Raw genomic sequence first — 25,803 nt, 5'->3', positions numbered from 1 at the left:
AGGATCACTTAGCATTGATTAGGTGACGAGTGAGAGAGAGCGACAGAGAAAGTGGCTCAGTCACTTTCTCTTTTTTTAATACAGTGGCCATGAGGCAATGGAGAGATTTAAAGATAATTAGATTTTTCTTTTTCTTTTTTTTTACATCCATTTAAAATTTTGGTATATTTATTAAATGCTTTCTTAGTTGACTGTTAAATTTTATTTGGTCCACAAAGTACAGGATCAAGTCATGCTGTTTTGACAGGTTTGTGTGATCTAAACTCTACTCCATTCTGTTGGTGTGATTGTGGTCACATCTAAAACCTGTGTGCTTTTGAAGGCCAGTAGTGACTCTTAACACCTTCTCCCTAATAACCCCTGGAAGTCTGACACAAGTGCCACCCCCGTTTTGACGGATCCCTGCAGCTCTTTGTCTGTGTGCCGGTAACAATTCCTTCTCTCTTTCTTTTGAAAGCTGTGAAAACAAGCCAAAGCAAACTCGTAAACTCCAGGCTGTGTGTGACCTTAACATTTTCTAGTGAATACTCTGCAGTTGGTTTCTTCATGTGTGCTTTTCTTTGTATTAAATATTTTGTACTCTACAGTGACACAATGTGATGATTGGCTTGTCCAGCATGGATGCTTTGCTAAATTTAACCGTAAACAACTCAGGACCCTTCTGCAGCTTTTCTTCAAAAAATGTATCCCTTGTTATTAACTGATGACCAAAGCTAGCCCAAGATTTAATGGGTAAAAAATATAGAATATAGTTGGGACCTTCCAACTATTATTGCTAACTGCAGCTCAACTTAAATAATTTGTGATCAGTTTGTAATGTATTATTAAATTTACTTCTGATAATGTACAATGAGGTTTAGGTATATCTGTCTTTATAGCCAATATCATAGACATGAGTTACCAAATTGACTCCTACTGCTGCATTTCATAATAAATTATTTCACACATGTTGTAAATTTAAATAGGAAAAGCCCTCTTGATGTAATATAATCCATCATACAGTAAACATCTCAAACTTTCAGTAACTCAGCAAAGTGCATGAAAAAAAAAATAGAATATCATTATTAAATGTTCAACTCATTTCACAAAGGTGGCTCTCTCAGTAAAAAGAAAAATGTACTGAGTAAAGTCACAGAATGGAAAAAAGTTATTTCATTGATTAAAAAAATTTTTTTTTATAGGAATGATTAGTCAAAACATGAGATCTTTGTTCGATGTATTGAGCATGACTTATTAGATCCTGAACACACTTCCAGTGTTATTTTTTGACTCACCCACTGCAATCCAAAACAGTGGTAGTCGCCTTTGTCAGAATAATACTGCTTAAAAGTCTCCTGTCTCATCAGATTAGCTGAAATTTTGGTGATACAAACACATAGGAGCTTGTATACCTAGATTTAATCCAAATACCTCTTATCATAGCTGCACTGGTCATGCACCTTTGTCACATGTTTGTATTTGTGTGAATTGTTATAAACTGGGTAATTACATCCTTATATACAGGCAGTATTTGGAATCACAGGCATTTTAATATTTTGTTCATAATTTGTCACTCAGCGGTTGGCTAAATAAAGAGCAAAAATACTCAACTAGAAAGCTCATTTTAAAGCAGTAACACCAATATGTTAAAATCACATTATAAACCTCACCTCTCGGATTATTTTGGTTCTGGGGGCCTACAGCTAGTTTATAGGCCTTGAGCAGCTGCTGAGTTTCTTTGTTCTTTTAGTTGACTCTAGTTGAGGCCTCCCTTTCAGGTTCTCAATTAGTTTAGCAGAAATGCATCAGAAATATCCTGCATTTAATTGTTGCCCCCTTTAACCTGCTCTGTACAGGTACTCCAGAGGGTCTGGCAGAAAAGGAACACCAGCTCTCCACAATGATCACCCAGCTGATCAGTCTACGAGAGCAGCTCCTGGCTGCCCACGATGAGCAGAAGAAGCTCGCCGCTTCACAGATGGAGAAACAGAGGCAGCAAATGGAGCTGGCTCGACAGCAGCAGGAGCAGGTAACTGCGTCGTGTCTTCCTTTTTAGCACGTTCTGGGATGTAATCACTTTCTCCTTTCGTCTGCGTCTGAGTTAACAGCCTGTTTACTGTCAACATTTTATCCTTGTTATTTACAACAGACACTGTCATTCCTCCTCCAATATTGTTTATTCTATTACCCTCCATGCCTCTGTAATAAACCTCATTAAATTCATTTGTAACAAATTGTCACTTAGATCTTGTTTTTCATGCCTGAGATGTGCCAATAAAAACTTGGAATGCCGAATGATAAGACGTTTAAGTGATGCTACACTCAATATTTCCTCCGATATTTCAGTCATGCTCACTCACCCACGTTTGTGCTGTTGCAGGAAAACTGTTATTATGACTTGTGCTAACAAATGTGTGGCAATGTGTGAATTAAACATTATATTAAACATGGAAGTCCTCCTTATCTTATAAAATGTCTCCTATTATAACAAGCCGGGCATTAGATTTGCAGCACAAATCTGACCAATGAGCCATATTGTACAAATCAGCAAATTAGCACAGGCCATGAAGTGTGTTAATGTCTAGGAAGAAATAAGGACACTAACTATCCACACGGGTGACACTTTTATTATCACCAGCCACTCTAATGGCTATGAGTCAATTATCAGCAAGGAGTTCACTCAGAGTTTCCTCAGCACACTCTCAAGCTGCCCTGTAGTAAATGAAGAGATTTTCCATATACCTAGAAAAAATACATTTGGTGACAGTACACTAATAATACATTAACTGTATTGATTTTCTTTTTTAATCAATGATAGTTCACTGCAAACTCCACAAGATCAAAAGCTTTGTAGACACAGCAGTATGACTGAGCAATACTATAAGGCATATGATGTTATTCTAAAAAGGAGGAATATTAATATATTTACAATGAGCAGGGGTAGACAGAGAACCCGCTGAGAGCTAGAATGTCATCAAGCCATCAAGATACAACGCAGTAATTAACTGTTGACACTCGTGAGGAAACCAGCACAAATTAATTTTGACACATTTGCAGACGGCAGATATCTTACCGAGAACACTTTGTAATTATATATAAAATTGAAAATTAAATGACACTTAAAACCCAGTTGTCATGCTCACTGGAGTAAGCGTGTAGATGGAGGTGGGCACTCAGATGAGAAAGATTGCAGCGAGGCCTCGCTTTCGCACAGGGGCAGCAGGGACCTCTGTAGGTCACACTTCGGCTGCACCGGGGATCTCCATCATAACCATGGTTGTCTGTTCTGTAAATCATTCATACCACTCACATACAAATGCACGCTCTGCTTTTCTACGCATGCAATTTTACATTGATTCGGAAGAAAACCAAATGGCTTATATTGGAACGAGAGATGCCTTCCAATACTAATGTGCTTTTTTTCCTCCCAGTAATATGCCTGTTTTATTGTCCATCAGCCTTCTGATATTTCAGCAAATACTGTGTCTTGCAAATATGTTCCCTTTGATTCTTTATAAATGTTGTCATGAACCACAATATATTATGAGTTTTACAGGAGAGACTAAGACATGTTTTTGCATGATTGTAAAGTGTAGGATAAATGTCGAATGCTTTTCAAACATTTTACCAATAGAAATTTGAAACGTATGATGTAAATAAATGTACAAATTAACAGATTGTTGACCCGTCTTAGGTCAAGATTTTGTATTGTATTTGCAATGTCTCTGCATTATTCTTTGCAGACTAGTATAGGCTTGGTTAGATTGCATGAAGAGTATATGTAAGCAGCAAAAACTTAAATTTGAGGTCTGGGTTTTTACCAGGCCTCTCTAATATATTAGGATTATAAAGCCCTAAACTCTAGCAGTATGTTTAGGCTTGTTGTCCTGGTGAAAGGGGGAACCTCAAACCCAGTCTAAAGTCTAATTCAGCTTATAGCAGGTTTTATTTCAAAATTTTCCTATATTTAGCTAAATCTAGCTTACCATCAACTCTGATGTCCATCCTAGAAAGAGAAAAATATGCAACCTTACAGAATGGGACAATGATTCCCATTGAAAAGTGGGTATGGTCAGGGGGATTTGAAGTGGTCTTCTCCAACCATTGCACTTTGCAATGTTGGCCAAAAAGTTAAACTTTTTTTTTCCAGCTATAGCATAACAATTACAATGTAAAGTTAAAATATGTGACTTGTTTTTAATTTCTCACAAACACGTGATTCCAAAAAGTAAAAATCTGCCTAATCTGCCTATTTTTCATAAAGATCAGGTATGTAAAGTGCAGAAATCATTGGTTTCATATCAAAATATCTTCATTTGATTTGTTAATATTGGCAACTGCTGCAGAGTTACACTGTATTATGAGGCCACTGGTCTGATTAATGCTCTACTACTCCACCAAACCGTCAATTTATGATGACAGCTTTTTTTAAGAGACATGTTTTGTGTCATGCTTTTTTCATTTAAAGATAAGGAAATATGCTACATTAGTTTTTTCCTTTTAAAGGCAGATAGTTGCACTGACTTTTGTTCAGGGATTATTTTAAAACTGAATAATAGCAATTTTATTTTATTTTTTTAATCTTATGAACTGAAATCCAGATTGTCATTTCCTCTTCCCAGTATTTGATTATTGCTGCTGGTCATTAACAGAGATCCATCTGATAAATTTTGCATTTTTAATGTTACAAATGGGGGAAAAAAAGTCCAAGGGGTGTGAATATTTGTGAAAGGGATTTTATTGACTTTATGGGAGCTGGCCTAAATTAAATTTGACCTTTTAATGTTATCGAGAGGGGTGCACAAGTGTTAAGCTATACGTTCCTTTTTTCATTTATCTCAGTTTGAGGGATTTTTAAATTTTCTCCTTTGCTTCTGTTTTCAACCAGATTGCGCGACAACAACAGCAGCTTTTGCAGCAGCAGCACAAAATCAACCTCCTTCAGCAGCAGATCCAGGTCAGTGCATGCATTTCTGTTGGCCCTCCAAAACGTAGCAGCTTACGCCTCTTACTTTCTGATTACTGCAACATTTCTGCCTCTTCAAGGCAATTAGCCCACCAATGTTGCCACGGTGACTCAGATTAAACAGCATACGTGAGTAAAATCAGACATAAAAGTTACCCTAAATGGGATTTTTTTTGGTGCTATTTTTGTATTTCTTTCCCATTTATTTTTAAAATTTATGTCACACTAACAGTCATTATTCTCATCAAATGTTAATTGCCTATTGGTAATCAAGAGGGTTTTTAAATATGGAGGTGAATAATTAGCACATCATAATGAACAAAAAAGAGGGGGTAAAAGTAACAACGGCTAATGAGTGCTGCTGAGAGAGAGGAGCCAGGAGGTGGGGGACATGAAAGAGGCTGGTAAATGCCTCTGAAATTAGTCAGCCCCAGAAGGGCAATAATACATGTTTCCATACAGCACGCGGCCTGTGGAGACTTATATTTTCTTTATGCTCTGTTTGTGTCTTCATGGTTTACCTAAACTGATGCAAACATTTAAAGTTGCATATTTCATGCTTTTCCTTTCTGATACCCAATGTGGTGTACTCTCTTAACGAAGAGTTTCAGCAAAAGACCACCCAGTCAGCTTGCAGCTTGATCTGTTCCGACTGCTCAGGATGATCTGTGGTTGGTCACTCGCACTGGTCAAGGCTGTGAACTTGGCGGCCTTTGTGGAGCTAGTGTTATCCTGTTGGGTATGTTTGGTGTCAGGCACATCCTTCTCCATTCACCTCCTCCCTTACTTGTTCATCTAAGAGTAAACTCTCCCTATTCTCTACTTTCATTAAACATAACTTGGAAGCAAATTGCTCATAAAGTAACAACTTCAAGCACCTCGTTCAGTCAAATATTTATCATTTTTGAAGGAGTTCTTTTCTCTCACATGTTTTTACCAAGGAATTTCATTCTGAGAACCATCAAACTTCTGCAAAACAGACTGGAGAGTATTTTAAGAGAAACAATTTACTCTTAGAAAACTCTTGAGAGTCCAGTAACCTTAACCTTTAACAGTCAAAAGTTTTTTGAAAGGTGATTCAATACTAATTTCCACTAAAACCTAGCAAAAAGCATAACACCAAAGAGAGTAGGAAAAACTCTTAAATTAAGTATCGTATCCACAAGTGATGGGCTACACCTTCTCACATTAGTGAGGGCCCTTCACTTATAATCATTCAACATCAGGGCACTGCTTTAAAATAATCACCCTTTTAGAAACTCTTGATTTGATCACAAAGTTAAAGAAATGACACCTGAAAATTCCACTTGATGCATAATATCAAAAGAGCTCAGAGGTTTGAGTGTATTGAAATGCTCCTCTGAATATCTATTTCAAACACTTGAGCAGAGATACAAGCAGAGTCCTACGAGCAGAGCCCAGATATCCAGCTTTTCCCTTGATAAAATGTGCTTTGGATCTGACAGGATTAAAACACACACATCCACAATTAAATAATAGAATCCTGTGCTCAGACCATCTGTTCCACTATCTGCCAGCTTCCCCAGACTGTACTGGGTACATACCACCCAAGTTTTACCTTGTGAAACATTGTTTATGTAACAACAAGTTATTTAATCCAGAGCATGTGCTTTCCTCCACCAAACCATGCATTTTTTTTTTTTTTGTCATGATGAGGTATTAAGGAAAGTATTTATTTGCAGTTCTGTTTTCAATATATATACCTTTTGAAAAAAACTTCTTGGTTATTTTAATACATCTCAGCTTAGCTTAATTAGTTCTATATACATGCATTTACCCTGCAGTGTGATTCACAGGGTTGAAAAATTTGGTTATTCTGCTTCTAGCATTAAAAACACTCAAATGTATTGGTAACCCTACTGCCATTAAATAATTTGTGTTTAGCTTAAGGTAAAATGCCAATGGAGAGGGTCTTGTTTAGGTCACCCAATTAAACCATGGAGATTCTAACTAGACACTGTAGTGGGCTCTATGTTTGCACTTTTCAAGGCCAAATCTCTCAGAAGTGTTTGAATCAAGCCAGTATAGAATTCAATTAAGTTTCCTTCTTGAATAGCCATTTTTTTAATCCTTTCTAATCATGCCTTAAAAAGAAGGGGAGAGAGATTTAGTCTTTGTCCCACAGGATTACAATGTCACTTGTTTTAAGATAGCAGATTGAAGTGTTAGGAGCTTATCAAAAATTAAAGCTCAAGGCTTTGTGTGCTACCCTGTCAGAAACATTTTTTTTTACTTCATTAATTCAATCCAAGGATCTGATCAACTGCTTTGGTCAGACATTTGAAACACCATTCTGGATTTTTTTTTTATGATACATTCCACATCTCTAACAAATATATTAATCAATAACTTATTTTTGCTAACACATCTTTGTTTTAGTTTTTTCTTTTTATTTAAGAAATATTAATTTTTTTTCCACTTTTCATGCTCAGACTAAGAAATGCCAAATCTATTTGAAACATCTGTGAAGTATGCTGACCTGCAATTTTTGCTGCTGTTATGTAGATGCATGCAAATAGTCATATACATCCAGAGAGCTTACTGTTTTGCTGTGCCTAGCAATGGGTAATGGACTCTATTACACACATCAAGAGAATAAATATGGGCTGAAAGGTCAGGGTGAACTTTATCTTCATAAACAGACAGGAGAAAGTAGAGCTCCCCAGATGAAACAGAGGAACACTTTTAATCCACAACATTTAATTTAAATGTGAAACATCATTAAATACTGTGCAAAAAAACCCACACTATCATGACATTGTTACTTGTCATTGACTTTGGCATTTCTGTTGCAACTCTGAGAAGACAGCTGGATAAGATCTTAAAGATTAAAAAAAACAAAATCTAAGGATGCTATTGTCAATAAGGTTGTGCTTGTTTTCAAAACCTTTTATGATAATGTGTTGGTTCTGCCTCTGTTTATTTCCCTTTGACCCCTTGTTCTCTTCCTACCCATGGGCTGGCCTTGAGACTCTAACCCCACTGCGTGTCTACACTCATTATCTGTGCCTGTACATCCTACCTTTAACCTTGTGTCCACAAGGATACATAAACACAGCATGTGTCTATCTCTGCAGTTTAAAAGGGGAAACATGAGATTAAAGGAGAAAAAGGCCACTATATTGTTGTCCAGAGCATACTTCAAAGTCTCCTAGCTTTCTCACATGTCTTTAATGGTGTAGCGAGACAGTGGGGGTGCATAAGGTTTCAAGATATAAAAGAGGAAAATTAATTACACTAACATGCTCAAACAATTCATGAAATGGAAAAAACATTTAGATTTTTAGATGCAAACCTAACACAATATAAGTTTAACCAGGCATTTATTTAAAAAATTAATCACACATTTCTATTAAGATATTATTTATGCAACTCTGACTGGTGGTAATACCTTAATATTATACCTTATTCACACCATCTTTTTTCTGTCCTTCACTTCCAGTGGCATTGAAAGATAAAACGGAATAGTGAAATAATGCCCTACATCATTCACCTTTGTTCATGTGTATTTTTCAAAATAGGACTGATCAAAACACAACACACATACTACAAAAACAACAGTAGCCTACGTCTTCAACAAGATCTGGATCATTTCCTCATGTTTGGATCTATATAACACATATTGTTATAATGTATAAATAAATTACAGTCCTTAAATGTCATAGAAACATTTTTATGATTATTGAAAACTATGATGGTAGGTGTGTGGAGTTTCAGTGATGATAAAACTTGTGTTATTGTGATCAGAGTTATTGCTGGTGTCAGCTCTCTTTGTCTAAATTTTGTCACTCTTGCGGTATACCTTAAGCAGTATGGTATGATTCTTGGGTTTTGTCCTTCCTTCATTGGCTCCATATGGGTCAAATGGAGAATTAATACATTCTCATGTTTACCTATAAATGTCTCAGTTGCATTGCTCCCTTATAATTATTTGATTTCCTTCAGCCTTATGCTCTCGTTTCTATTTCTTTTTTTTTTTAGATATCTTCTGAAAACACATATCTATTCCTCTATCTTTAAAGATGTGTTTTTTGTTTTCAGTATTTTATTGCATTGTGTCCTATATTTTGTTGTCTTCTGTTTTGGGATTAATTTGTTTAATCTCCCTTTAATTTCTGCCTTTTCTTTTATTGTTCAACACTTTGTTTATAGCCTGTTATTTCAAATGTGCTTCATTATTAGATTTGACTTGACTTGAGTTTTATGTTGCTTTTTTTTATTTTCAATGTAAAAAGACGGCTGTGTTTCATTAAATGCACAGAAAAGCTTTCATTATGCGTCATCCACAATACATTTTAAAACCCAACTCTCTTTTTAGCATTATAAGAAAGATTTTTACGTGTCTAAGTCATGTTTTTGCCTTATCCCGAGCCATAAAACAAAGGGTGATAACGAAGTTTCTTGATTCAAGCGTTTAGGCTTACTTAATGAGCTGCTTAACCGGAACAAAACTGCCACATTGTTAAGTCATCTATTCAGTATTCTAAATTTAATACAAAGCATTTGAAAAAACTTTTTATAGTTCTAATGAAAAAAAAAATATTCTCTATAATCCAGTCATTTCATTTTCTTGTTCTGTTTAATTATTATTTAAAAGATATATAGTGCCTTAGCTGCACAGCTATAGAAAATGTTTTAAATCAACCAGATGGGTCAAAATGGACGTGGATCTTTTGGGTACAAACAATAGAAATAACAGCTCTAATTTATGTATTCTACAAAATACTTTGGATTTATTCTTGGTTAAACCTATTATCTCTATGGGTGGCTTCTGTGGAGTGACAAAAAAACAACAACAAAACTCCATGAAGAACAATGTTGAAGAGAATGCCTCCAATTAGAACGGTTAGAGTGGGAATTATAAGTAGGAAAATGACAATGTGTATATTCACTATGAGAACATGTGTACTGTTGTGTAAGCAGTCCCACGATTCTTTTTCCAGTTCCTATTCTTGTGTTTGGTGATGAGGACTGTGTTAGCATCCTACTATGATTATGTTGAGGAATTAAAGTCTGCTAAGATAGCCCTGGCTCTCTACCAGGGAGACTCAGTTCCTCATGTTCATCCACCATTTAAGAAGTCTGTAAGCTGAGGAAGAAAAAGATAACAAAGAAAACTGTTGCCTGAAACATTTGTCTGTGTTGATTGATGTATTGACACTTGGCAACAAACAAGTCCTTAATGAACGCCATTAAATGGATACAGGAAGCTGAAGAAACAGTGATTTTAAAATGATAAAAACATAATTTCCACATAAATGAGTCCAACACATCTTTACATTTAATGGTGCACAAAAAGTGGTTAGAGTTCAAATGTAAGCCATAGTAGTGACATCACAGAGTAGTTTGAAAGTTACTAAATATAATTAATTTATAGCATAAAATTATCTTGGGCTGTTTCACTTCCTCAGAAAATAGATGAGTTTTCAAAACTATGAATCTTGTAAGAATAGGAGGATATACGGTGAACAGTTCCATACCTTAAGCTCAGTTTGACCTGGGTTATTAGTGAGACAATGGTCATGATGAAAATTGGGCTTCAAAGGTGAAATTGAATGGAGCATTGACGCTTTCTATCTCCTTCCAACTATGTAATTTCTTCATAGAACAGGATTATCTAGCTATTGTGTTTTTGTGCTTTGGATATGAAATAAAACAGCACAAGTTTAACAGTTGATGAAACCATATTGATAAAAAAATTAATAAATCTATTTGTATAAGTCTGATGCATGATATGTACTGCAAAACCTCAGTGGGTTATTGGTCCCAAAACTCCAATCTTTTACTTAGACACTGTTTTATGGCAATATTTAGGTTTGATTATGTTTTTTACCTTCCTAATTAGAATACTACATTAGAAAAATTGTAATAAATAAAACGAAAATACAGAAGATTGGCTTAGTGAAAAGTATTTTTCAATATCTGCTTAAAAGTTAATTTCATAAGATAACTTTAAAGTTACCATGACTTAAAACATTTCTACACCAGTACCTCTCTGTGGCTGAATACAAAGGCTTTCCAATTAAATTAAGGCACCCTTTTTGATATGTTAAATGTAATTTATGAGTTTTACACATATTTTATTTGATATTTTTTGGTAAATACAATATGAAATTTTAGGTCATTGAAGTGAAAGCTAAAGCTGCCAGGCCTCCTAAGTTGACAGATGCAGGTTTACCTACTGTCAGCAGATGGCAACTATGTACAGCTTACATTTACGTCTGCTAATTGTGCTTGTGATAAATTATTTTAAGGCTTAAAAAAGGACTAAGTAGACACTATCAGGTCAAAGAATTGGCCTATATTGCTTTATTTAAACATGATCGTATAGTTTTTGGTGTCTTATAGACATAACACATGGCAGGACCCCTTAAATATGACCAACAAGCCACATCAAAACTATGTTAATGCCAATTTATACTGGCAGCCTTCTCTAAACACATAATATTTCAGTGGGCCCGCACCAATTGTCTAAGAAACACCAAGCCTTAGTCTAATGCAAAACTACAAGTTTATAGTTGGCTACTTGTTGTTTGCACACAAAGCAGGACAAACATTGTTTGCTGCTGTAAATTACACAATAAAGCTATGTATTGTGTCATTTGGTGCTGTAGATTGACACCTCAGCAGTTTAAGCAGCTGTAATTAAAAAGCTCCATACAGGAGGCACCAAATAAATGCTATATTATGCAAAACGCCACCTGAGGGTCTTTTTAAAATATGTCACCTGAAAGGTGTCTACAGCAGCTCTGAGGTAAATTAATTCACCCTTCAAATGTTTAGCTCTCTATCAGCTTTTACATTTTAAAACGCAAGACACCAGATTATTTGGAAAAATCTACACAGATTACCCTGAGTTTTACAGGGCTGCACCTGTTTAGAGCTTCTCATACCCACAGTGGAAAGAGAAAAAGCTGTTACACTTAGTGCCCCGTTGTATTGCAATGCTCACAGGGGAAAATATCAGGAGAGGGAGAACACATCCTCTACTGTGTTGTTGATTTGGTTTCCTCTCCCCCACTGCAATAACTGTGTTTTCTCAGCTAACGTTGTGCAAACTGTTTTGTCTTTGCACTGGGTCATCATCCTCTGCAGTGGGCACACTCGCAGGGAGTGAAGGAGGTGCATTAATAGGCTTGACTGTGTACGGGCAGCGAGAAACAGACGCGTGTTTTCTTAGGGCAGGGGTGGCAAAGGAAAGCATTCAGCCTATGGTTAATGCAAAAAAAGGAGGTTTTTGTTTTTCGGGAAAGGGTAGAGTCCCAGCATTCTCCAACAGAACATAATGAGCTATTTTGTTCTGCTCAGTTTGTAGGAGAAAAATATTTTTGTTTTTTGTCTTTGACTCTTTTCGGCAAATACACATTTTTATCTGTATTATAAGTATGTGCTTATTTGACCTTACTCAAATTCAGTGTTTTCTCTGAATTAATGTTGGTCATGTGGTGATATCTGAGCATGTTTGAAAGTCTGAGCTAATTTGTCTGTCTAATAAAGTCGCCCCTCCTAACAGCCGTTTTTCTGGCGAACAACAGAAGGGGCTCTGTTGTGTTGTCTAGCCCCAGCAGCTGGGAGGCAATAATGGAGACAGAGCCTTAGTTTGAGAAAAAAGAAGCAACAAAGGGGAAACCCAACCATCGTGTTTACAATCACATTAGGTGAATTGGTGTTGATCTTGCATTTTGGTCTCCTTAATTAAATGATAATAAAGATTTTCCTCCAATTTCTAAATACTTTGGAACGCTGTTGAAATCACACTAAAATACCAGCTTATCTGACTGTTCCATGTCTAATGTTCTTTACAACCTAACTTAGGCCACTATAGAAAGGCTGTGTGGGAGTTCACTTATCCCCATTACTGCACATAGACCCAGTATTTAATCTACCAGACAATAACCCAGACCACTGTTTCCCATCTTTTTGGTTAATGTCAAGTGAGACAGAATATTTTGCCTTTGATATTCTGTGTTTGTGTTGCTATAAATTCTGTTGTGTTGTAATTTTTTTCTCCAAAGAGTTTTGGAAAAAGAAAACTTTGTTCTCTTCAAAAACCAAAACAACAAAAATCTCTGTTTTTTAAAAACATCATAAAAAATATATAAATATTATTGAAATATTAATTCATTAAATAACTCTTAAATTACTTTTAATCTGACAACCAAAATGCATTGGAACACATGTTTTAATTTATGATTATGACTGCATATTTCATTTTCCAATATTTTTTAGAGAAAGTTCCCTCTAACGCTGCAAGACAAACAGACCTAAGACTTATGTAGAAGACACAAAAATAAACAAAAGTACATGAAGATAATCAAGTCTAAAAGTGAGATGAAGAGCACCATGCACACATTAGATGGCTATTTTATTCGGGACTTGTTTTTAGGGTTGTGTTGAATGTGTCAAAAAGTGGCACAACCCCGACTTCAGCCCTCCGTGAACAAAAAGTAAACATATTGGACTAGTGGTTGTCCAAAGTGGGTTATTGTGCTGTAGAAAGCATTAGAGTGCCAGTGGCAGAAGCCTTTATGTAGGCTTACTTCTCTGGAGTGTTTAAATGTTTTGGATTTCTTTGCAAACAGCACTTAGCTCAAACAGGTAATCTGCTGTTAGACCGCAGCCAAAGTAAAACAGTGCCTACTTTTAATATAGGTGTCTATACTCAACCCCAACATTTTACTAGAAATATCTACGTCATTTTCAGTAGTGGGTAATATTTGGCTTTTAAATGCTTCCATACAAGGTTTTCTTATATCTTCTTTTTTTTTTTTTTTTGGATGATAAAAAGTCTAAAACTTCATCGAGACAAGGACCCTTTGTTGGTGACCTGAGACTTTCCAGAGCATTTTCCCTCCCCGTTCTAATTTCCAGAGCAGACAAGCAGGTAATGTTCTTCACTTGAGTGGTTGGTAATATGAAGACCATTTTTCAGAACCAGGAATCTGAAGCATCAAAGTTCACTACAGATCAATTAATCTATTTGTCTGCTTAACATTAGTTACAGACAAATCTGATGTATAGTCTGCTGTGCGACCAAAGTATTCAGCATACTGCAATGAACAAGCAGTTGCAAAATTGCAATAGATGCTAAAAGAACTGCTGATTGTTTTATTGGTTAGAAAAAAATCCTTAAGCAGGCTATTCAGCAGAAATGCTTCCACTGAGAGTTTTTTTTTCCTGTTAAGGTTTTCTGTACAGTGTACACTCAGTGGGCTGTATACACAGTGGCAAATGTTAAACATATCCTGCTGTTTTGTGTCAGTTCTGGTGTGTGAGCGAGCGATGGGGTGTAGCCAGACTTGCCATGGAGCTCAAGATCATTTTTGCTTTAAATTGATCACAAAAGGTAATTTCTCACCTTCGGTTGGCGTACAGCTCTGTGGGGGCAAACTGAGGGAAAGGGTAAGGGAGGGGGTGGGGCAAGGGTGTGAACCATCAGCTCTTACACTACAGCTGGAGTCTACGCTCCCTAGGTGAAATCCCATTACTCCTGCTGCTGAAAATGTGAAAAAGAAATATAACAAGGGATCTAACAACCTTTAGTGTTGAAATAATTTTCATTTAAATTAGATTTCAATAAAATTCCAATACTGTCAATGAGGGAAATCTGTCTTAAAAAAGGATTTGGAGTTAATTTCAGTCATATTATTGAACTTTTTTCATTAAGAAACTGAACTTTTAACAATTTTCCTCAGCAAGGATAGATGCAAATCACACAGATCTGTTGGGAGGGGGGGTCAAGTACTCCTAATCATTAAAGAACCCTGGATCCTACTTCTACTTTAACTAAAAACTAACCTGATAACGGTGTGTTTGGATGATACTAGATGGTGTTGATAGTAGAAACAGAAATTCACACAGTAGTTTTTACATTGATATTAATATCCTACAGTGGATAAAGTTCAGAGGGGTCCAGTGCATATGATTGTAAAATGATTTAGAAGAGAGGGCCTCCTGTGTTCTTTCTAGAGGCTGTAACAGACAGCAAATTGTATAGGTGTTGACAAAATCCCAGGTGAACACTAAATCTTGATTTACACTAACAGTAGCCTTTCTTTACCGCCCAGATTCATGATTTACTTGGATGTTGTATGGAAAGGACGTTTAATATATCACCTCATGTGTGTTATGTGCTGTCCATATTTTAAATTTGGTTTTTAAAAAGCTTATTTATGGAAAAAGGATTAGGGCCACTGATAAAAAAGTTAACTGATTTATACATTTTATTTCAGTTTAATATGGGAAAACAGTCAGAATTCTGAGAAAAATGGTGAGATTAAAGTCAGAATTCTGAATTCCGTACTTATTAGTGATAATACTAAAATCATTATTTCTAATAGAGCATGATAAATAACTTATGAAAAATAAACATTTCGGTAGTACTATCAAACGCATTAATTCAAAAAAAAGTTTGTCTTTAAAAAGGTATTGTAAAAGGAGTGTGTTAGCATTTGTTTGGGCAAAATTGCCTCCCAAAACCTTTTTAACCTTGGTGTTGCAAAACATACTGTGTCATGAATGGGATAGATGGACCCAGTATTCAAGGAGAGACAGTCAGTAGGAAAGTTGAAAACGTTTATTAAGACAAACATAACAAAAGCACCCTGCTGTGGATCTGTGGCTTGCGGATGCTGCAGGAAGGGGGGGCGGGGCACCGCCCAATCACTGACACTCTGGTTTAGGGAGAAACACACGTAAGTGACCATGATCATCTGAACAAGAGATGATTATTAGAGGGAGTCACTTACCTGGTTTAACAGTTCAGTCCATCCTCTCAATGATAGGCAAGATCAATGGATGCGCTGCCAATGAGAAACGGCCCTGAGCCATACAGAGCATCCCCAATGCAGCAACCCCAATAAGCAAGCATGACTCCGATCCAGGACAGTGATTCAGATCAGCTTGGAGTGGTACTGGAATTCAGGAGTCCGCAGTCCAGTCAGGGGTTCCGATTCACTTAGGAATGGACAGATCCGGGTTCCAGGAATCCATCAGAGTCCCATGCGTAGAGCATCCAGCTCAGACAGAAACGCACCTGGGAGGCAGAATCCAGGAGGGGTCTAACCATGGTTCAGGCAAACAGATCAGGCAGGAACAGACAGGGCCAGAAGATGAGAGGGAACAGAATCAGGAAAACAGAATCACTTGGGAAACGCTGAAAGGCTCTCGCCACTGGTTAAGGATTAAAATGGCCTGAAGCCATGGGATGAAAAATAATCTCCTACTAGAAACATTTGGAAACTTGGAACTTTGGAACCTTGGAAGTAACTAAAACTGACAGGACACTAACTGAAGGCAAACAGGGAACAAATAAATAGGAAAACAATGATCTGGCCCTGATAGCTGTAACTGAGCCCAATATAAGGGAAACCGGCAGGTGGATGAGATGAGTGATAATTAGAAGCTGGATAGAGTTAAGCAGGTGAAAGGCTAATTAAGTAATTAAGGTGAGTTATCATAGCAGATCAAGACATATTGAGGGTAATTCATTAAAGACTGATTTTTAAACATCTCAATGTGTACACTATCGGGGTCATAATCCAGAAGTTTAGATAGGGCAGTCTAAACCACCTCTGCACCTGTTATCCATTGCAAATGCAATCTTTTCACTGTAGATCACCAATAACGAGCCCACTAATTGCACATGCAGTTTTTTATTTACACAAACCATTGTGTGTTCCTCATTTGAAACCTATGGTCAGGTGATTTTATGTGGATGAATTTGTCAAAATCCAACCTTAGCAATGTAATTGACTTAGTTCCTCCATGCAGCAGACGAATTGAGTTTGTCACACCTAACAGGTGTGTATGTTTTTTAATTATTTCATTTTGCAAGAAGGCATTATTCAGTTATAAAGTTGAGAATTTAGCATTTTCTTGTTGCATAGTTTAATCAAATAAGAATGGAAGCAGCAGGAAAATGGGCTAGTAAGACATTTTAATTTTTTTAACTATTGTAGTGAATGCTACCTCGTTGGTTCAAATGGTAGTCTTCAAACTACCAGAAAGTGAAATGTACTTAAAACAGAAATACAGAAAACGTGTATTTTTTTTCTTAAAAAACACCTCTCCTTTTTTGAGTTCTGTATAGTATCCCACTTACACTGGATGGCTAAGCTGAATCTATTTATCAAAAAGCAGCATCGCCTCGAGAGGCAAACAGATTGCATGCTGGCCTGCTACAGACTTCATCAGGTCATCTGAATTGATGATACATGTAGGAAGGCGGCTGAGTTCCCCCGGAAACCTCTGTTGGAGAGCGTTCTGGCGGAGATGGGGGCCTCAGCCAAGTCTGTCTGACTGATCACTACAGATGCTCCTCTTCAAGTATTCCGAGTCAGATCCTTAGTGCCGGGTCTTGAGGGACAAACAATAGCACCTGTTCCTCATAAGATAGCCCATTCATGTATCTTTAATGAAGCCTGGGGGCAGATGGTGTGAAATGACATTATCCAGTGCTTAGCAGTGCTAAGACAAAAGAAGAGCAGTGCCAGCACAACAATGCTCCTGTATTTTATGAGGAGAAGGCAGGACGCTGCCCAAGTGCACACCCACTGCCCCCCCTCACATCTGCTCCACTTCACTCTCCAACTCTTCAAGATCATCTTGGCAATAGAAATGTCCTGGGCATTCAGCCCACATGAAGATGAACTTGAGGGTAACTCTTAAAGGAGAAGGAGGGTATGGTTTGCAAAAAACAACAACAAAAAAACCCAGAAAAATGAGAGGAGGTCACACATATATACTCTTTGCTGCTTCTTCTGTGTTTCAAAATATTGTCTTCTCCTACTTTTACTCTCAGCACAACATAAGAATGGTTTCATAAAAATATTAGAATATATTCGGACAGTTTTTCATTGACAATTCAAGTAACCTTCTGTATTTGTTGACACCCTGAAGCTCCTCAAAAATCCTAAGCCTGCCTTTTTTTCTGACATTAGTGGCTCTAAATTAAACTTTAATGCCCAGAGCTCATTACAGCAAATCACAGGCATTTACACTCATTGTATTTATTTCCTCTTCAGTGAGCATTTCCTCTCTGTCTATGCCTAAGTGAATGTTGCACATTTCCATCCATATTTTAAAAATTATAGCAGTAATAAAAGCTGATATCCTGGAAGGAATCGAATCATTTAAAGTTTATCAGTTAGTGTTGCTAGAGAAAAATCTCTCCATGCATCCGATGCTTTGAGTGGGAATCACTCAGTCTACAGCATTATGGCTTTTTGCACAGGTTATTTATGCTTATTTATCTGGTCACATTTGACCTTTTATGTAACTGTAATAATGGCGGTGTATATTTAATGTTATCATTATTGTTTTCTTAGGTAATTTTGTGTAAAAAGGAACTCTAAAAGAATGTTTTTAATGTTAAACTATTAAAAACAAAGTCACTTCAAATGAATTTAGTTTAGTTTGTAAAATATATCTATATATTGAATTTGGGATTTTTTTTCTACATCTTTGGGCTATAATATTACTTTTAAATTTTTTTTTAGCAAAAACTGAATGTATATAAACCAGGGAGCATTTTTCTACCCTTTAACTAGTGTATTTACCGCCATATACCCGTTATACAGTCTGTTTAAACTGTTCAAACATACATACAGAGCAGAGCTGTTTTCTTCAAAGTCCACCCCCCACTCAAAAATCCCTTCTGTCCTGCCCTGTCTGTTTTGACATTAATTATTGTTTTTTTCCTTATGTTCCAAACATGCAAGGCCAATCTCCATCTCTTGATCACCCAGTTTGGAAACCTGGGGCACTAATTCCAGTAAAGTTTTTTTTTGTCCTACTTTTTGAAGGATATTTTTCACTGTCTCTGTATGGCATTTTTTCTTTGTCAGCTGCATGATTTGTAGAATGAGTTTTGGCAGTGTTACATACCCTTTTAAAATACTTGTTTCTTGCAACTTCTGCACTTGCACTTCTGTAAAAGCTCAGTAGACATAAAACGTCTATGTTTATTTAGTTTTCAGTCTTGCTTTGCACCTCTTGACAAATCAATAAAGTTGTCTTTAGGGGGTTTGGCTTGCTAGCTGCAAGATAAAGTGGGTGCAAGTATTCTTGCAAGAAAGAGCCCACATGGGGGAGGAGTGGCACAGGCTGGAAAAGTGGAGTACATAGTAGACCTTAGCCAGAACGTGGGACAGGTTGATTTCATGCCCGAATGCAGCAGTAGTAATTGCACCCAGACTAGTTTTATTACGAGTTGATTTTAAGGGGGATGAATGGGGAAACATTCTGTACAGTGTTTATTTTGGGAGATGACCTTTATTAACCTATTTCCCAGGCTGGTTCCCCCGAGGTGATCTGGCTCGTTGCTCGATTAACCCTCACAAGTCGAAGTAGTCAGGCTGCTTCCTGTCACAATGCTTGAGGAAGCTGAAAATGACAGAAAAATTTGACTCACAACATGTTGGCCACACAGACCACTTAGGGAACATGAGCTACTAAACTATCCTTGACAGCCAAATTAGGACGTTTTGTGTTGATATATTTCAAGGAGATTTTCTTGCAACAGGACTGATCAGTTCAAAGTGTTGCACAATAAAAGCTTTTGTTTAAGACTATAAAAATCAGAATTACAAAATTACAAGAATTAGAAAAGTAAGATAAATAAATATTCCCAAATTAGAAAATGATACAAAAATATTATTATTGGCTTATGTAAGAATAATTTCAAATAAAACAGACTTGATTTTAACAAGGTTTATGTTTTTATTACATAGCAGTGTAGCTACTATTTAAAAAGCCACAAAATCCAACAGCACTTACAAACCAAGGTGAAAATGTTAAGAGCATTTAGTGAAGTGGTTTTTCTAACACTAACAGGAATATAGTAGCAAAGGTTTGAGCCTATTACCAAATGCACCAGTTTGTAAATGTTAGGGGGAATTTTTAGTACACTGACCCAAGATGAATCCAATGTTCTTGATATGGTTTAACTGAAATAATAGTGCATTTATGCTGGTAGAGTTATTTCTCTGCAGTGGCATAATAATCCTCTTAATAATTGAGATATGTTTTGTGATGACTCACGAAAGTCTACAGTACTTTTTTTGCCCTCTGTTTTTCATTCCACTTCCCTCTAACAATGTGACTTTCAGGTCCTTTGATGTTGCAAGGTGAAATTGTGGCCTGGATTAAGAACAGGCATAGCTAGGCCAGGTATTGTGCAAATGCAAGAGCATCCCCACTGCCATGGAGCCCCTTGTCAGCACACGTTAGGAAGAGCTGTGATCTAGCCTCCCTCTCAGTGTGCTCCATATTTCTGTGTGCCATGCTTGCGCGAGGGTGCCTCTCTGATCTTTGCTCCCTATCTGTTCAGCAGGTCCAGGGTCACATGCCTCCGCTCATGATCCCCATCTTTCCACACGACCAGCGCACTCTAGCAGCAGCAGCTGCCGCCCAGCAAGGCTTTCTCTTTCCACCTGGAATGTCTTATAAGCCAGGTATGCTTACTAATTAAGTCCTTAAATTCTCTATTATCCTCACACAATTGTACCAACAAATAGATTTTACACTGAAAATGTTTAAGGTAATTAGTTTGGAGTTTGGTACAAAGGCATTCATACTTACAGGATTGTTTCCCTTCTGATAGATCAACACAGAGCAATGCATAATTCTGCAGTACACAAGTATGAATACATATTTTTCAGTTTCTTTTTTCACAAAAAAAAAATCCACTTATGAAAAAATTAAAAATAAAATAAAAACATGGCTTACACATGTATTAAGCTTCTTTAAGTCAACATGTTTTCAGTACAGATGCAGCTTTATATTTTTCAAGTTATATTAAATCTCTATGAGGCTGTCACATCCAGTCATAAAATCATTTGTTCATTCTTCTTCATCAGCTCAATCCCAGTTAGGCCAAATGGAGAGTCTCTCTGATCATCAGTTCTGAAGTAGTTTCACAAATTGTTTATGCAACATTTCTCTAGGGTTTTAATACACATTAATGCTAAACAATTGTTAAGTATTTAGTTCCATCCATTCTTCCCAACTCTTCGCAGCCTTTTTGCTTTGATAAAGCAGAACAATGCGATACCATGAAGCACTGTAATATTTTACTGATGAATACAGCATCTTCTTCCAAATGTTTGGTTTCTTCCCTTAGATTGCTTGTTGGATTATACCCTAATTAGTTTATTTACTCCTGCTCCTATGTATTTTGGTGTTCATGATACTCTTTGTCCCACTATGTTCTCTAATAAACCCTGAGGCCTTCACAGAACAGTTGTATTTATACTATAACTAAATTAGACACAGAGGGGCTATTTAGTAACTAGCTGAAATGGACCCTTTAGGGCTGAATACTATAAAGAGCTGAACACTAATGCACTTTTTAATTCTTACATTTTAATTACATCTCAGAATGATTTCCATTCAATTAAATTCCAATCAGACATTATACATTAGGTATGTGATTGTTGGCTGGTAAAATGTAATAAAAAAGAGATGTGTTAATAGTTTTGCAAGGCATTGTACAATATTGTAATATAATGAGCTTTTATGAATAGTATGAACTTTAAAATTAAACAAACACAGTTATAATATAGTACAACAACACAAAGGGGCACAGCTAAGGAATGCAAACATGGTTAGCATAGTTTTTATAAAAAGTGCAAAAACTCTGCCGTTAAGGTTATCTTATCAACTTAGTAAACAATAAATGCCCTTTTAAAGAATCATGTATTGTAAAAATTAGTACTTAGTATTTAATATATGTGAACATGTCTAGTTCCTTCATTCCTTTTTTCTTTTAAATAAATTAAGAAATAAGCAGCAAAAAAATAAAAAATGTATATTTTTTTTATTGTTAGTACATGTTAACTGATGCTTTTTCAAAAGCGTCTTAAACACCTACAAGTCATATTAAAAACTATACTTGCTTAACAGCATATCACTGTATTTGCAACAATAACTGAGTTACTTATCAATCTGAAACTCAGATTTGAAAGACAACCTAAACTGAACTTGCCTTGAAAATATTATCTATACATATTTTTTTAATAGCAAAAAGACTGTCAAGAAGTTAGTGGGTTCAGAAAGCATGAAAAGGTGTGGTAGAGCAGGTAATGAATTAACTATAGCACCACTACAGGAACAAGAATGTCAGCAATTTTGGAACTATGGAGCCATGACAGCTAAAAACAGAGTGCCTGAGGGGGAGTCTTTCACCACTTTGCTTTTTTGCAATAGATTTGACACGGAAAATGTTTTAGCTCCAATAACAAGAGCTATTATGGAATCATGGTCAGGGGTCACAAAATGTAGGATTACTGCATAATTCATGACTTCATGATGAAATAGCAAAGATTGTCAGAAACACTGTTTGTAGTCCGAGAGCCTTTTCTTTCATGACTTTATTATTTCCACCCGGCTCACAATGTTATCTGCTGCTGGGTGTACAGGGTGCTGCTGTGCTCATTCTCCATGAAGTGCACTATAAGGCGCACTAATCTGATGTTATCATTATGAGAAAGCTCACAGGGGCAGACCGTTATGGCCCTCCCAACCCTGTGGTGCCCTCATGGCAAAGCAGTATGGTACCATGGAGGTGGGTCATCACCTCGTGGACTGACTGTGCTCAACGACCTGGGGTTCCATGGTGGACAAGCACATTCATATAGGCACAAATCGTCTTTTAAACAAATAGATGTTAGCTCAACTTTTCGAGGCTGTTTGCACTGACATGGTGGTACTTGGACTTTGCAGAGTAGGCCCATAACCCTTTCTCATTGCTATTTTTCTTACAGATTCCATTTAATTCCTTTAAATACATCTATAATTGTGACTTTTAATATGGTTGATACGGCTCTTTAGCAACAGATACTGCAACCTTATTATATAACAAGTATAAAAAGTCAATTGCATTCTAAACAAGTTTCCTATTGCTACCTAGCAGGTCAGTAAGAAGTATGGTGCAGCATTGTGTATTTTGCTCAGTGTTATTATGATTAATACACCACGCTTTGCTGGTGATGTTAAGGTTGGTGTCTGATTCAAGTCTCAGCTGAATTCTGTCGATCTATCATTTAAAAAGCGTCACTAATAAGAAATTCTTCAAATACATTTTGCACTTAGCAAATCACGTCTTGTCAGATGATTTGGTGTCCTAGCTCGAACTTCTTCCAGCAACAGATCTTGGCCAAGCCTCATTTTCTTTTTTCGTCTGGAGAAGTTGACTCTCACCATGACATGCAACTTGTCCTCATCCACAATGTAGCCGAGACCAAGTGCCTTGTTATCTTCTTCCTTCAGTTGATTTGGCAGGACAACAATGTTTGGTGAGGCCTCTTCTTTCTGTCCTTTACTTTGCCCAGAAAAGACCCATGGCTTTAAAGCGAACCCTCCTGCCGCTAGGATCAGCTCCACGTTATTGGTGATGACCTCAAGTCTTTCACGGCAGTTGTGGGATGTCAAGATGTCGTCGACATAACTGTGTTCATGTAGTACCTGGCGCTCGTCCTTTAGGTGACTGAACTGAGGCAGGTTCGCTGTCTCTCTCATGGCGAGTTGTGCTATGCACCCTGCTGGCTTGTCACCAATATTCACTCTTGTAATTGCGTACTGTTCAAGCTCCTCATCCTCCGAATCACGCCACAAGAATCGGTGCAGATGGACTTCTTTTTCCTCAAGCCAGACAGAATTGTACATTTTCCTGATGTCTCCTAAGGCAGCAAAGGAGCCTTGGCGAAATTTGAGGAGGACAGCCCGGATTGGATTGAGGACGTCTGGACCTTTCATCAGGAGATCGTTTAGACTCTGGCCTTGGTATTTTTGACTGCTGTTCCAGACGAGTCTCACTGGAGTTGTAACTGAGTGGGGGTTAGGGGCAATGAGATGACTTATGTACCAAACAGGTCCCTTCCAGGTAAGTAGATCCTCCTCAGTCAACTTTTTTGCAGCCCGGCGGTCAACCATCTCGTGCACTTGAGCACTATAGGCCTTTTTCCATTGTGGGTTTTTTGCTAGTTGTCTCTCAGTTCTGAGAAAGGTTGCCTCCACTGCTTTTATATTGTTTGGCAATGTCGATGGATCTATGAGCCATGGGTATCTTGCATGCCAGTGAGTGCTATTACTGTGTTTGTCTGCACCAGCATATGTCAGGACACTCTTCACCACCTCTAACTCTCTTTCTTCAGCCAAGGTCATTTCTTTGCCTCCGGGCTGGCAATTGCCGCAGCGGCAGCCTCCACATCTTGGGGTGCAGGCAGCGCCGATGCTATCCCACCTCCACCACTCAAGAAACTCGCGAGCGGCGGCCACGGAGCACGAATGCTTGACAGCAGGTAAGACACAGACATGTTCTTTATACATCACCGCAGCTGTTCTCATGGACCTGGCAAAGTGCGTTCTGGACTGGTGTGCTGTGATGGTGGCCCTTTCAAACAGACCAGGGTGTGTCCCGGCAACTGTTTTTCCCAATGGTCCATCCCATAATACAAGATCTCCAACAGTACGTATCTTCTGTGGGACAAGCCGCCCTTCCTTGTGGCTTATTAAAAGCTGTATTTCCTTCGGCCTCTCCAGTTCTTTGAGAGGGACGTCTGGAAAAAACTTTTGGAGTCTTTTGGCTGTCACATGTTTGTGGATGTCCGCAATGCTGTCCAAGCCATAACAGAGGAGTTGGTGGGATTTGAAGTTGCCCTTTTCTGTACGGACCCGGATCTTTAGGAGGTATCGTTTTGTTGTAACTTGTACTTTCATTCCTCCCACACCATGGATGACAAGGGTTATAGCTTCACTTCTAAGATTCAATCGATCAGCTGCATCATGAGTTATGTAGTTTGTATCCGATGCTAGATCGATTAGTGTCCCAACTTTTTGTCCTGCATTGGCTGTGACTCTTAATATCATCATGATGACAGGCCATTCCATTAATCCATTTTCTAACAGAAGACCAGGCTGATTAGACATGAGAGAGGTTTTGGCCACACTGTTGCAAAAGACATGACGGCACTTTTCTGCAAGTTCAGGTGACAGGCTCTTAATGAAATCTTCTTGGGCTTGGGTGTAACGTCCTCCCACTGTGCAACATTTCCCCTGGACACTTCAGCTCTCGCACAGAGGTAATAATGGTGTTCAGCATTAGTGCGTTGTTCCCTGCAGTCTGGCCTTTTGCACAGGAACTCTGGTTTACAGTATTCACTGTCATGGTGAATCTCCAGACATTTTTTGCATGCACCCAGTTTTTTGACAGCATCTCTCCTCTCTGATAGTTTGAGCGTGCGAAACTTTTGGCAGAAGTATAATCTTCTCTTGTGCTTCACATCACCACAGACCACCCATCCTTGAGCCTGATTGCTTGGTTGAGTGGAGGTTCTAGTCCGGGCTAGCCGTGGTTCAGATTTTGGTTTTGACTCCTCCTCCTTCAACTGGTCCAGCTTTTCATAGATGGCTTCTTGACTTTGTAGGAATGCCAAGAGGTAGTCAAAACGTTTGTCTTCTTCGGCTTCATCATCTTTGCCGGATACATGGAGAAGCCACTCCTTTATTAGGCCATCTGAGAGTTTACTCTCTATTGTTCTTGTTACGAGAGGGTTTTTTATGGCGCCGGTCTTACCAAGCTCACTCAGGTCAATTAGAGCCTTCTCTACTGATTGTATGAGCTCAACAATCTTCCTGGGCTGCAGGCCTTTAACAGCTGGGAGTCTCTGGAACTCCTCCACTATTTCAAGGGCAATTGTGGTTTTATTTCCAAAGCGGTTCTCTAGGACCCGGAAAATTTCTTCAGCTGTTGTGTGAGATGTAAGACGAAGGTCCCGTATGGTCCTTTCATCTAAACTGTCAAGTAGCTGGAATTTTTTTATTTCTTTGGATCCAGT

General features: G+C 37.7%; 1 protein-coding gene across 10 annotated transcripts in view; it reads left to right on the top strand.

Annotated features, from left to right (window-relative positions):
• sox6 (SRY-box transcription factor 6) overlaps positions 1 to 25,803 on the top strand; it is a 154,892-nt gene that overhangs the window by 88,070 nt on the left and 41,019 nt on the right. For 7 of the 10 annotated variants that reach the window (XM_038283715.1, XM_038283713.1, XM_038283717.1 and 4 more), the window contains exons 6-8: positions 1,836 to 2,008; positions 4,868 to 4,936; positions 20,298 to 20,421. In XM_038283715.1, coding sequence (XP_038139643.1) covers positions 1,836 to 2,008; positions 4,868 to 4,936; positions 20,298 to 20,421 — 366 coding nt within the window. The remainder of the gene's footprint in view (positions 1 to 1,835; positions 2,009 to 4,867; positions 4,937 to 20,297; positions 20,422 to 25,803) is intronic. The other 3 variants (XM_038283723.1, XM_038283722.1, XM_038283716.1) reach the window with 1 other exon arrangement.

Source organism: Cyprinodon tularosa, unplaced genomic scaffold (assembly GCF_016077235.1).
Source record: "Cyprinodon tularosa strain WSP-4 unplaced genomic scaffold, ASM1607723v1 ctg197, whole genome shotgun sequence".
Lineage (NCBI taxonomy): Eukaryota > Metazoa > Chordata > Actinopteri > Cyprinodontiformes > Cyprinodontidae > Cyprinodon > Cyprinodon tularosa.
This window is presented reverse-complemented; position numbering and strand designations above follow the sequence as displayed.